We start from the raw sequence: 14,573 nt of genomic DNA, 5'->3' as shown, positions 1-14,573 counted from the left end.
AAATACTTGGTTCTCAGGCAAAAGTGTACATCTGGTTGCTCATTTTCAAGCCCGAGAAGTGCCATTTCCGGTGATCTGGGGGGTATCAAAACCAAAACTTTTCTTGTACGCTCCGCGCCAACCGATGGTGGCGCTCCGCTTAGATAGTAATTCGCGCCCCCCGGGTTAGAAAATCCTGGATACGCGCCTGTTTTGTGACCTGTTATCAATCATAATCTAGTTTTTTTGTGGCTTGCATGTTGAAGAGCATGAACGGAAGTACATGTGGTGAGAAAATTGGGTCAATTGAGGCAATTTTAGACTCCTTTAGGCCTCCCAGGAGCAGCGTAGGAAATGTGTTTATCACTGAGTGAAGAGGTTTGTTTACAAGTGACGACAACTTCCGGCTCGGATAGCAAAAAGTTTTCAAGTTCATGGTAGGGAAAATTGATGGTGCCATGAAAGGCCAACTTGTCAGCTATCCGGTGATGGGTAGCGTTTAGCTAGTGAAAACTTCTGTCTAGACTTAGAGACCACATTACTTTTGTGATTTAGTGTGTAAGTCAATGGGGCTTTTTAATGGGCGTATGTTACCTTCAGGACTCTACCAACGTACAATCCTTGCGTGAAATCCGAGAACTGACAAAGCAGCCTGCTATTGGTCGAGAGTCCCGCACAGCACTGTGTCAGTCGTAACGTGTTAGTAAACAATCAATTTTTAGATTACACTTATTACGCAATAAGCATAGGACTAACTGTTGGCTATTTTCAGAAATGTCGCAAGTGATGAAACATTAAAAAACCGGGAGAACAGAATAAGAAACCGGGAGGCCGGGAGATTCGGGTAAAAACTGTAAAACCGGGAGAGTTGACAGGTCTGATTAAGTAAGTAGTATTAATGCAGGTGCTATTTGATTATTAGCTAGTGAACTTGTAACGATAGGCTAGGACGACAACCTACACTGCGTAGGCTACAACTAGTAGTTGAATCAATGTCAGTCAGAATATTAACACTAGGCCTAGGCTGCAGCCATAATTAAGAATGAACAGACTCGCATGAATGTGGTGTTGCATAACATAACGATGCATGCTTGCATTGTTAATGTTGCTATCGGCAGGACGTTACTAGTGGGGTTCCACAAGGGTCTATTTGGGTCCCTTGTGTTTTGTTGCCTAGAGGCTATATGAATGACATTGACGGAGATATTTTGTGTACAGCTAAGAAGTTTGCTGATGGCACCAAACTATTCTTCTGAGGTCTCTTTCAAAAGCAATTCAGAGATTGAGAAATTTCAAATGGATTTGGATAAGTTTTTTTCGGGTCTCAGGAGTCAGGGATGGCAAATGCTTTATAATATTGATAAATGCAAGATGATGCATATTGATAGAAGTTACCAAAAGTATACCTACTGTACAGTACAATCTTAATGGTGAGAAGTTACAGGAGGTCCTTGTTGAAAGAGACCTAGGTATCTACATTGACTCATCTCTGAAACCTTATAAACATTGTCTCGAAGCTGCTACAAGAGGTTATATGGTTTTAGGTATAATCAAGAGGAACTTAAGTTTTCTGAAAGAGGACATATAGTTGTTAGGCTTTATAAGCAGTTGGCTAGGCCTCATATGGAGTATGCTGTGCAGGCTTGGAACCCATATTTTGCTAAGGATAAGGAAGTACTCGAAAAGGTCCAGAGGAGGGCCTGCTAGAGTGATTACTTCCTTAAAGGGTGCCCCTAATTATAGGCGGCTAAAACTGTTGAATCCCACCACACTGGAGGTTACGTGGTGACTTGATTCAGGTTTTCAAGATTGTGCATCGTTTTGCCAATTTATCCTTCACTGACCTTTTCATGTTTGCTAATAGTAGTTTTACCAGATGTCTTTGTCTTAAACTGCAAAAGTCACAAAGTAGCATCAATATTCGGCATAACATTTTTGAACTAGAACTTTAGAACATATACTGTACTGTACAGTTCTAAAGACAGCAAATGTGTGAGAGTTGCAAAGAGATACTTGTGGAAGACTTGATATGTAATCATTTGATGAGTAAAACCGCAAAGAAGACAAAGATGGAAGAATGTTGTGTTGCTGATGTTTGATGTAAGAGTGACATAGATCTGCACCCATCACAAATATTTGATCGCAGGAACTTTTTTAATTTGTGACAGGGTTACAGTGTACCGCCAGCCATTTGTGAGACACGAACTGAAGCCCAAGAGCGACGTTGCGTGCACAGCCGCCTCCACCAACTTCACCTACATCTATGACAACGAATTTGAGAAGAGCAAATACCAGTCACCGATCAAGATGTTGAACAGGAGGCAGGCCGGCGAGAAGACAGATGGCTGAACAAGCCAAACACATACTCCAAGGTGGAGGTAGCCCAAGAGTACGCCAACTGGGGAGAGGAAGGGGAAGGGGAAGACGAGGGCTACAAGACGAAGATAAAAGTGAGTAGTAGTGACATGTAATTGGTGGTAGGCACATCATCCCTTTGACAGAATCTCTCGACACAATCCTTAATTTTGGGCAATATGGCGACTTTGACAATTCAAGACATCGAAGAGGCACTTGCCAAGGTGATGAAAATGTTTTGATTTTAGCACTTCAGAAACAAAAAAATCTAAAATGTCCTACAGATGGAATTATCAGAAGTTAGTCATCCTTTGTGTTTTGCTATTTATTTAGCAAATGTTTGATCTTTTCACAGGGAGAACAGGGATAGAAGGGTTGTTGGGGGGGGGGGGGGGGGAAGCGGGTTTGTCACCATTCTGGACAGTGTGATTATGTGTCATCCACAACTCTTCTCTCTCGTTACATTTCACAGTGGGTAGGTGACAAGGACCCCAAGAGTGGTGATTCGTTGAAGCGGACTTCCCACTTAGGTAGGGTTTTCCCCTTGTAGGGAGCGTTTTCCACATGTATGGAGGGTTCTCCCAAGAAACGTTTTTTAAGTTATGCTATTTACTACTTTTGTATTTTTATGTCAGGTTGAAGCGGGGTGGGTGTATATTTTCATACCATCCCGCCCCAACCCCTTCCCACTCAGGATCATTTTTCACACAGTAGACCCTTAGCAAGTCTCAACAATTTGCTGTAAGAACCCCCCACCCTCTCTGCATTTATTTATTAAGTCCACATTCTTAAAGGTACCAAAGCTTACATTTCTAAACTACAGCATCTCTTGTTTTAGATTACGAAGAGCAGAGCCACCCTCCTATTTCTGTTTATAGATTTTCATGATTTGCGTACCAGTATAAAGTATACCTACTAGGTTCGGTAGTATGTCAGCTGATAAGGTTTTTTGTTTCATGGACAAGATCGTAATAAGTTGGTGTAGGGTTACACAGCAGTTGTACGGGTATGCTACTGTAGACAAGGACGGAATAAAGCACCCTCGCTACCTGTTGTGTTCTAACACGTCTCATACCAGCACAACAGTGTCCTGTTTCATTTAAGCTTTTACACTGGTTCGAGAGTAAACCACCTGTATCAGCCAGACGACCCTCTCATCAATAAAGTGTATTGTTTCACATAACAGGGAAAATCGTGGAAAATTAACAGAAAAAATGCAGCCAACTGAAAATTCTTGGAATATAATATTGTAAACATTGATCAAGATCTAATAATATGGTAAAGCTTGATCAAGGTACCATTTAACTTAAGAATAGTAAGTCTGTAGTAATAGCTTGGCTGGCCTATCCCCCAATCCCAACAATTGTTTTTATGTTATTTGATTAAGCTTTAATCTTGACCGCACCTACCAATGGGCTGCCAAAAACTTAAGTATCCTTGCTTAGAATTTAAAAAAAAAATCTTCATCATTAATCCAAAACAAGCACTAAGTAATAGAAAGAGAGAAAATAAAAGGGAGGGGGGTGGGGCAATTTTGTTTTATCAATGTGCCTGGTGTGACAGTGGTTAGGATACGATTCATGTGTACTTATTAAAGTGTGGTGAAATTTACGAATGGTCTCGACATCCCTGCTGTTAGGTTCTATGTAGGTCATATTAGTGAATGTACCTCAAGAAAGTACATGTGCTAAGGGGAAAAGTTGAGAAATGAGCCACTTCCCCTACTCCCACCCACCCCACTCCACCTAGTGAAATGTGTGGGTAAACTGACACTGAAGCTAGTACTTGGACATGCCACTGGAGTTGCACTTTGCAAGGGTTGCAAGGGTTAAAATCAATAGGTTGAACAAACTTCCATTGATAAGATCAAATTAATTGATCAATCTTAACTTACTTAAGTCAGCTTACTCGGAAACAAATATCTTTGAGTTACGGCTTGTTTTGATATTCTTCATTAATGATTACACAAAGTGATTGGGTTTAAGTGTAGAAAACATGTGACCTATTATGTGAGTTTCCATAAATCAATGCTCTGCTTTTTGTTGGTGAACTCGGTTTGATCAGTGCTGTTCTACCCAACCTCTATCCCCCACCTATCCCCACCCCCAAATTTCAGTTGTTTTAGGATTGGTTTGACTAGACTCACATGTTTGAAAGACTTGCCTGCAGCTTTTGTTTTCTTTTAAATTGAGTGTTTGTTTTGAAATTATTTTTGAAGTGATAATGTTTTCGTAAGCTTCACTTTCACCCTCTTTTTGCATGAAACAATGTTTTTACGGTAATGTGTGTATCTTTGCTGAACATCAGAAAGAAAGAAAAAATACCAGAAGATAATTTCATAATGAAACTATAGTTTAGAGAATAAATACCCAGGAGATTCTCAAAGAATATTATTTTTGATTTGCCAGATTTTCTGAAAACATCGGTTGTGATCCTGCCAGACTGTATGTTTATTGTTCAGTTAAAGTAGTATTCAGCTTGAAAAATCTCAATAAAAAACCAAACTATGTATAACATATCAAATACGAACATAATCGATGTTTAAATGATAGAAATTACACAAAAAGGAAACTTTAACCTCCGACTATGTCCATATTAGCTGTTAGCGTTAGTCTTTACCATGTTTTTACTGTTTCTAGCTTTAGTGTTTGGCTTACAAACAGTTAAAAAAAAAAAATTGGGGGAAAAGTGCTCCTTTAATCTAAATTGCCTGCTTGGAATATAGCTCCACTTTTAGTCAAATTACAGTAGTGCATGTCACCTTTAAACCCTGTCTTTCTTCAATCTCCTTAAACTAAATCCCCCAAAATTGCCTCGACCAAAAAGAGGGGAGAAAGGAGAAACTGTTTTCTTTCTTAATTCAGCCATCTTTTTGGGCATTTCTTTGTTGTTGCTGTTGGGCAAAGAAATATCATCATTTTGTCACGGTGGATTTATATTGCAGACTTGAGGTTTCCGTATTATCTATGAGCCTCAAACATCAGTAGAAACTGAAGTTCTCTCTCACCCTGTTTCCTTTATCCATTTTCATTTTTCTTGGTGGTGGAGGGTGATGGGTTTGGGGAAGTGGGGGGAGGGGTTAAATGCCACCCTGAATATTAAAAATATGCAAAATTCTTAAAACCACAGATAGATCAAATGTAAGAGACAATCAAGATGTCTTACTTTACTTTGCATATAGCAAAAGGGACAGAGGTGATCAGGCTAATTAGCCATGTGAAGTTGCACCTCTTTGGGCGTGGGTTGGAGGGGGAGAAATACACCAAGGGTTTCGTATGGAAATATTGCATAATATTGCGTTCACCTGGTGGTAATTGGAATTGAATATAAAGTGTAGTAGGTTAAATGCTACTCCACAAAATTGATTGATCTTTTAGCTTTCAATTCAGGCTTTGTCTCTGAAATGCTCTCTCAACCGATTCTCCATTCAGTGATAAAAGGACATCTGGATTCAACTTTAAGTCTCTGCTTGTTTGTTTGTTTCTGTCCTCTCTAAATATGAAAGTCTCAATATCTGTCCCATCCATGTTTTGCCATCCCAAGCATCATATATTTACGGGCTAATTGCACCCATTTCGAAGGCGCTGAAATAAAACTCATCAAAGTGTTTTTAGGGAACTATCCAGTAGCTACTTGACCAGAAACAGGTTATTTAAACAAGAAGTGAATTGCTACCAGCCACTCTACTGATTGCAGGTTTGACTGCCAGTAGTCAATGTGGTTTGAATACCCTCAACAAACTCTCTATTTCTTGGATTTTATGCTCTCTGTCTTTGGCCTATGAAAAAATGTATACCAAAGCTAAAAAGACGAAAACACAACCCACGTGCTGTAAAATGCTTTTCCTTTACACGCTTGCAGCAAAACAATGCTTAACAATGCTAGGGTGGTGCTCAGATGTTCAAACCGGTGCTCAGACAATTTTAAATGCAGGATAATTTCTTTTTTTGAAGTCTTCAATATTTATAGAAAAACATTAACCAATCAGTTTTCAACAAAATTTTGAAAAAGCAAAAACAGACAAATAATGTTTTCAACTACATCAAGAAATTTCAACTGCATCAAGATTGATGCAAAATTAAAACCATAGAAAAAGAACAAGGAAATGCTTATCATTTTGAAGGGAAACTTGAAGCGGAAAAAAGGCTATCATTTTCCAATTAAGTTGCTTCTGATCTGAACATTGAAAAATTGAATGTACTACTCCAAAGAGAAGCAAACCCAATCTGGAAGTTAAGACACATCAGTTGCAGTTCTGGTAATTATTGCATGGCACAGAAATTCAGTCGTGCAAACTACATAAATTCTGGGAAGTTTTTCTTATATCTTTCATTTTTCCCAAACATTGCAATCATTTTTATTACCTGTAACACTATTTTTTGCGTTCTCGTCACAGTGCCATCGGAGAATTAAGTTTCACTGTCAATATGTTATTGTGGGTGTATCAGGATGGTTCAAAAGTTCAAACCCCTGTGAATTGAAAGACAGAGAGATGATAAAGACACAAAAATAAGAAAACATTCATTTGATGGTAATATGACACCAAATCTTGTCTAACAGTTATCCAGGTGCCTGCTTACATGCAATTTTCGTGGGATCAGACAGGGTATGGTCAAATTGTAGTCACAGTTTCACATAGTAACTCACAGTGTCTTCTGAGAGCGCTGTTAGTTGCTATGCAACATCAAGTTTGTCAAGTCCGCCTGGGTGACTTCAACACACAAATGAGTGTACAAGTGCACAAATGAAGACCAAAAGAGAAAACAGCAATTGTCTTCCTGATATTGAAATTTTGTAATTAATGAATCCAAGGCTTTCAGAAGAATTCAGGGCAACTGAAATGATTGATTAACAGTAATTTAACCAAACCTGTGGAGGAAGTTATCTTGGCAAGTTGAACGCATACAATCCAGCCGTGGCGGATCTTTAACACTTTTTAGCACTGGTCAAAGAATCGAAATATTACTCTTGAAATTAATTTGTCTCTCCAAAAAAAAAAACGGTTTCACCGTTTTTTCGTTATCACTTTCCAGTCCAGACAAACAGCTGTGGAAATGGTTATAAAAACAATAATGCCTTTACGTATGTTGTGCGGCCTATTTAAGCAGAACAGAAGGAGTTAAAAACAAACCAATAAATGTGCATTGTCAATAAAAATTTCCTGCATTCAAGCACTTCATTCAAGCAGCCCAAATCTCAATACTTAAAGTGCTTTTGTTCATTTCTCTATTAAGGTTTCTTTTTGGTTTTGGTTCTGTATTCTTCCTACTTTTATTTATCTGTACATTAACTGTTTTGCCTGTGCCTGCTCACATTTTAGGTTTTCATTTATTCCTTTTTTTTTTTCTTCATTTTTTTTTGGCATGCATGCACTCAGATTTACTTTATACTTTCAAAGTTATTATTCCAAATATTTGTTATAATATAATATGAATACAAATTTCAATTTTTTTGAATAATAACATTTTTTAGGACAAATTCTGGTAATATTTCCCCTTCACATTGAAGTTTTCACTTGGGTTGGGATGGGGTGGAGGATGGGAAATCGTTGGCCATCAGAGGGGGCTGAAATGAGGGAGATGTCACGCCATATCTGTTGTGTCGGTCCCGGGACAACCTAACAAACTGATATGAAAACTTCATTGACAAAACACTATAACGCAATTGATCCGTCTAAACGGTTAACGTAATGTATTGTGAGCTATTAACAAGAAAGTGTTCTCCCAGAAACCTTGGTAGACATTAAATAACACAAACCATACTATTCAAATTAAGGTATGCATAAATTAACATATATCAAACAATATCGTAAACAGATTATTTGGTGGTGCTAAGTAACTATCCAACAATATCAAGTTTTGTGGTCAGTGTTGTTCTGCATGACCTGCTTAATGTACAATGCTTTCATCTTCTGTATGATTTGACCAATCAGCATTCACTCCAGGACCATGTTAAGTTGTCACATTTTGTGGCATTCTTTTCCTCTACTTCCTTGGACTCTTAAAAGCCATTGTTATTAAATGAGACAAGCTTCTTTGAACTGTTGAGAGAAGAGTTAACAAACAAGAAATTTAAAAGGAGACTATGAAACAAAGAGATAGCAGTACAGTTGCCTTTAGTTAAAATTGGTCGTAATTATCGTAATGGGCGTTTGTGACGGTCAAACCGTTACAACATTTTGTCACTGGGTCAAGTCTTTCTTCCAACCTGTTGTTGACAAATTTACCTGTTTAGAGTTCCTCCTGTCAAGAGTTACAAGTTTTACTTTTTATTGCTCTTTGCTATCATCTCAGTGAAGCTTGAACATATATGCAAGTGTAAAGTTGATAGGAATTATTAAACCTATAATGCACGTATCTATATAATTATGATTATGATGTACATTATATCAAAACTAATACTATCACATTTCTGCTTTCCATCTTGAGAGAGGGATGTATATTTGACAGTCTTTCTGCAATATTTGGTGTCATATTTTCATGCCTTGATGGCCGCCTTTATATATATATTACAAATGGAAGAGGTATGAGTTAATTTTATATTAAGCACATATAACACAGAAGTTGTAATTATATTATATTATATTACACATTGAGAAAATTAAACTGACAAATGTGATGAATGGTTTCATCCTCTGCTGATTCTTGTCTTGGTCAAAAGAGGGACGAGAGAAACACAACAGAGGTTTTTATAAATATGAATTAACAGCTCACACCTCGTCTTCCTTGATTTTGCCCTCCTCAGCCAATTGACCCGAACGCTCAAGTCTATGCCAAGTCTTAAAGGAATTATCCAGAGGGAGTACCAAGACGAGGCTGTACTGTACACGGCCTATGCTCCCAATCCATTCACGTCGATGTCAGAGAGAGAAATCCTTGATTACAAGAAAGAAATTGCAGACAAAACTGGTCAAGGTTTGTTCATCTCATTTTACAAGTCCTGTAGATATTTTTTCAATTGTTTTATCCAGGTTTTTTTTGGTGGGTGGGGTGGGGGGTCCAGGGGGTGGGCATATTGGTCTGATATGAGGGCTCACTGACACGGCTTGGGTCTATGACCTTTCAGCTCTTGTCCCCCCTTCTCTTTCCCTACCCCTACCAAAGAAAGGGAACTGCCATGAAAGACAGATTTACACCCTACTTTAGATGTTATCATGATAAGTCTGTCTGTTTCACTCTTCAAGGAGAGTGAGAAAACCCATCTCTGTACGTTTCCTCCTCCGCAACACAGATTTGAATCTCTCCTCAGCAGTTCCATTTCTGGCTTAAATCATGCTACCCCCCTCCCCATCCCACCACATTAAAATCCTGCTCCTACCCTCCCACTCCAATTCTGTAAAACACTGAGAGGAGAGTGAGAAAACCCATCTCCATACGTTTCCTCCTCCGCAACACAGATTTGAATCTCTCCTCAGCAGTTCCATTTCTGGCTTAAATCATGCTACCCCCCTTCCCATCCCACCACATTAAAATCATGCTCCTACCCTCCCACTCCAATTCTGCTTAACTCCGCTATCATCCCAACCCCCCCCCACCACCACTGCTACCTACTTACACCATCACCCTAGCTTATACCCTGCTTGTAGGCTGAAATAGAATGGTCTGTCGTCACACCTCTGGAGGGTGGTGTTGACCCACTCTCAGTCGATGGATTACTTACATCATCATCATCATCATCTCTCACTCATAGATCTACTTTTCTCTCCTCTTCCAGATGTGAAGATGTCCTCTTCAAGATGTGAAGGAGATTGAGCTGATCGTGCAAGCCGAGGAGACTGAAATTAAAGAAACCAAGGAGGAGAGTGAGGATGGAGAGAAGATCGGAACACAGAAAATTACAACTAAGACTGTGACCATTCACGGAGGTAATAGTCTGCTAGAGCGTACCACTTACTGGTGGAGAGAGAGAGATGGAAGGTCGTTGTCATTCTTCCTGTTCAAGACACAGCTACATAACCTAGCTGTGGATTGTGATCTTACAATTCATTTTAGTCCTGTATTCTCCAGCTTCCTCTCTCTTAACCCAGTACAACCCTCTTAAAACTTAAAATAAGTTGGCTATAGTATGTATGTGTGTGTCTGTATGTATGTACAGGTAAGCTATGAGAGACCATACTATGGTCCACTCGATACATCACATGCATAGACAGGTGCGTTTCTGTTGGGTTTGAATTTAAATTATGATCTCGTCAATGTCACTCTCTCTGTCTCTCTGTTCACAACTCTTTCAGATCAACCGGGGACAGTAGATACAACCACAGTCAGTATCGTGAAGGGCAAGTAGGTAGACAACGATGACAAGGCACCCCCCCCTACCCGAGGGCAGTCAGGGCGTCGAAGGATCCCCCTTGAAGGACTTTCCCCTCTCGCCGACCAAGAAGAAGAAGTTTTTTTCTCTCTTTGCAAGTACTGTGTTTGTAGACGCATTATAACAGCTACATGTAAGTCAAGTATATGCCTACTCCGTGATGCGAGAAGCTTCTCTCGAGTGTCCATGGTGACAGGAAGTAGTCAGGGCAGAGGTCAACCGCATAAAAATGTCCAGATTTTTTTGGGCCAGATTTTTTGTTGTTGTTGGCTTCCATTATATAAGTTTATTGGGTTGTTGTTAAATAGTGAAATTAACTCTAGACTGTATCAGAATTTGTTCCAGGGGAAAGTTTTCTCCCTCTCTTTATTACTTTTTCCCCTCACTTTTCTCTTAAATTTTAGGCTAACAGGATTGTAGAGCGTACACGGTCTATTTACTCCAGTCGCATAATGTAACTTTTTAGTATAGTACATATCATGTATTTGTCGGAACAGATTTTAAGCATTGGAGTCATATCACTTTCCTCGGTTTGTATTTTGTGTAGATATGTATGAGAGTGGCGCACATTAAGGCCCCTTCTTGCATGCCCCGGTTTCCATAACCGTACCATGTGTCGGTTCGGTTTGTGTATTTCCCTGAAATGTTATTCTCATTTGTATTTTTTTTTTTAAACCTGTCTAAATGTTTGCATGTTGTGAAGAGAAAGTTTGTCTTTTGTTTCTGTTTTGAGGCCAGGTCACAGTGATAGAAATCATGATAACTACAGCTCTTTGACATATACAAACTGCCTTTACGATCGAGAAAAGCCACTCATTCGTAATCTTATTACATTGGAGCACAAACGTCACTTTTTATACATACTTTTATTAATTTTAGTCCTTGAACTTCAAAAATACAGCCAAGATTTAAACCACATTAGAACTGCTGTAGTGAAAGTAGACATTGAAAATCGCTTTGCCAAAATATTTCTGTATATTCAATAAGGAACACTATGAATCTGCCTGTTAGGTGTGCATTTGCTCTCATATAAACACATCGTTTTATGTACACTTCACAGGCATGCTTCATTTTGTTTCCGTATTTGAAGGATAGCTTTTTTTCCTTCCTCTTTTTTTTTCTATTGGCTTTGGATTCAGACCTTCTTAAAATTTAGATGTAGGTGTACCTTAGTAAGTGCAATTTTAATGGTATCGAAAACAAAACAAAAATAACGTAATTATCATATAGGTATTTTGATTTTCTCAGGTTTAACAAAAGAAAGAAAATGGGGAATATTTCAGTAACAGCATCTGGTCAACAGAGGCCGATCTGTATGGAATGTGGTTTGTTTAGTAGTGTAGCGGAGCATGAATAAAACAATTAACCTTGTTGAATGGATGAAGAATGAATGGGCTTTGTGAAACCTTGTATTTTGTAATGAAAGAAGGAAACAAACATTTCAAAGGGTATGTTGTTTTTCAAATATGACTGCATGTTGAAATTTTTTCCTATTTTCCCTGGATATGAGATGTAATCTTCATTTGTACAACAAAGCCAAGCTTAAAAACAATCTTTACTGTTTTTTCTCTTAATTCATAATAATTAAATGGCTAGACACATAAAAAGTATGAATATATTCCTCATTCCTTGTGTTAAGGTTACGTCTTGGATGCATGTATTCATGTTTAAAGTATTTCATTACGACTTGTATTCTCAATTATTGACATTACTAAGATAGTTCTTCAATGTTGTTTCGTCTATGTTATTTATATAGAAATATTAAACCGTATTCGGTTTTTTTAAAGTTTTTACACAGAAAAAGCAGTGAAATACGGCGACCGGTTGTTAAAGTATGAAGTCTGTTAGCCCGCTGTTGACTCGTTATTTGTATCTAGTCTTGATCTTGATTTATGAAAGGTGTAGCTATGATGATGATGCAGAATAATATTTGCCTGTAAACTTCAAATGCATTTCACAAGTTTCAAAAGCCAGCATGGGGGTGTGAACAAACCTGTAGTTATGCATGCTGTTATTGGATAATAAGGGAATAGCTATCTTCAGACCACTAGGAAGTGTATCCCGATGTACCTCTGGGCGGGTTCATTCAACAACTTCCTTGGTATTTTGCCTATTTTTGAGGTTACCATGGTGATGTGGTTGCAATTACTCATTCTGCAGCCATTGTGTGTATGTCGGGGTGGTGCCTTATTAAGAGATTTGTAACAATAGCAGAGGTTGAAGGGAAATATTAGAAAAAGAAATAGGCAGTATTTATAGAAAAGTTTGGATCAGCTGATGTTCATTACAGGTGTACTGAAACTAATAGCACAATGAATAATTATGTCATATATCAAAATTAGCATGATTCCTATGCCTGATTTTCCATGTTGTTGTCATGTGAGCGTTCATGTTTAAAGTGGAGGGTTTTGCAGTCACCATGGCAACCGATACCCCACAGATTGTATAGTTCATGCATGTAGTTAGCCCAACTACAATTTTGGAAAAATAGATTCTTTGCACAGAAATATAAAAAAAAAGAATGGAAAAAAAAAATTTGGGAAGGTGAGGTGAGGTATAACTGCAAGGCTGTAAAATGATACAAAGTTCACAAAAAGTTTAAATTGAGATAAAAAGTTGAATGTATATCCTGTATGGTAGTTAATTAGTGTTATGTAACCAAATTTGAATATTGATATAACGAAACCTAAAAATGGTTATCGGAAAGTGAATGATGACGGTCAGAAATGCTGTAAAGAAATTGCCATGGTATTAATCCTGATGTTGTATTTGTACGGCAAGATCACCCAGGTCGATCTGAAGTGTTTTCTTTTTTCCTTTCCAGAAAAGAGGTTCTGTTTGTGAAGCGTTTGGTTGGTTTGAAGAGAAGACTTCTGATCGACTCTTAATCCCAGGCAGGGGAGTGACAGGGTCTTCTCTTTTTCAATATTGATAGTTTTCGGACAAAATTTACTGTTACCCTAACCTTTCTAAACTCGGTATTAATTTTCAATCAAAAATGGTGGGGCGGGGGGGGGGGGGGGTAATATCGTGATCCGCAAGAGGTGGAAAAATAAACAGGCATTCCTGAAATTCCTTTTCTTTCCGTGTTTATTTCTTGTCTGTCTGTCTCTCTCTCATTTCTAGTGTGTAGAAGAAAAAACAGAGAGTGATTTGAGAACTTGTCTGGTCCTTACAAATGGAACTGGAAGTTGACCTTGCTTAACATACCCACACATACATATAACAGGATGTTATGAATAATCTGACAGACTAGTTTGCCAACAAAATTGTTTTGACAAGACAGGATGATATTGCAGTCGATATGAAAGGTAGATATTTCTCAAAAATCGTTTTGCCCTTTGAAAGGCCTTGTAACTAAAGCAATAGGTCTACTACACCCTTTTAAGCCAATTGAAACATTCTGTAATGTGTTTTGTAATGCATAATACAACCCAGCCCACCCCCACCCTTTCCTCCCCAACTTTCAGTAGAACAATTTTGTCAAAACTTAGAACCTTATAAACCATAAAAAATCAAGATGACAAACAATGGTTTGATTTGACAGCTTTGAAATCACGTATCACTGGCAAGATGCGTCGAGCTCACTCGTACGACAAAGTCGATAAATGTGTATCTTTTCTGGTAGTTCGCGACACGCTGATTACGACTCTGATGTTTATTTTGGAATTGGGTGTTGTGTGGGGGCAAAACACCTGATTTGATTTTTCCCCAAAACTGACCCAAAATCGGTTTCGCCCAAATGACGTAACATGGAGTAATCGATGCTCAGGAGCTCAAATCTGCAACTCCCAGGTCCATATCTGCTTCCGTTCGGGGGATACGTGGTCCCAAAGGACCCGCTAGAAATACGTGTTCCCTCAGTGCACAAATTGGAAAACCCCCTCTTTTCAGCCCCCTCTCTTGTCCTCTCTGAAACACCCATCGACATT

At 38.6% G+C, this 14,573-nt stretch overlaps 1 protein-coding gene across 36 annotated transcripts in view; it reads left to right on the top strand.

Moving 5' to 3' along the window:
* LOC139967080 (uncharacterized) overlaps positions 1–12,884 on the top strand; it is a 354,423-nt gene extending 341,539 nt beyond the window's left edge. For 28 of the 36 annotated variants that reach the window (XR_011792873.1, XR_011792869.1, XR_011792865.1 and 25 more), the window contains 3 exons: positions 9,079–9,248; positions 10,048–10,198; positions 10,565–12,884. Coding sequence is in view for 4 of the 36 variants with exons in the window: in XM_071970799.1 (XP_071826900.1) it covers positions 9,079–9,248; positions 10,070–10,198; positions 10,565–10,617 (352 nt within the window). In the remaining 32 variants the exon portion in view is untranslated. Of the gene's footprint in view, positions 1–669; positions 865–2,147; positions 2,430–9,078; positions 9,249–10,047; positions 10,199–10,564 lie in introns of those variants that run through there. The other 8 variants (XR_011792880.1, XR_011792882.1, XR_011792881.1 and 5 more) reach the window with 3 other exon arrangements.
* Positions 12,885–14,573: the final 1,689 nt, after the last annotated feature.

Source organism: Apostichopus japonicus, chromosome 4, assembly GCF_037975245.1.
Source record: "Apostichopus japonicus isolate 1M-3 chromosome 4, ASM3797524v1, whole genome shotgun sequence".
NCBI classification, from domain to species: domain Eukaryota; kingdom Metazoa; phylum Echinodermata; class Holothuroidea; order Aspidochirotida; family Stichopodidae; genus Apostichopus; species Apostichopus japonicus.
Note: the sequence above shows the minus strand (reverse complement) of the source record. Positions and strands in the feature narration are given on the sequence as shown.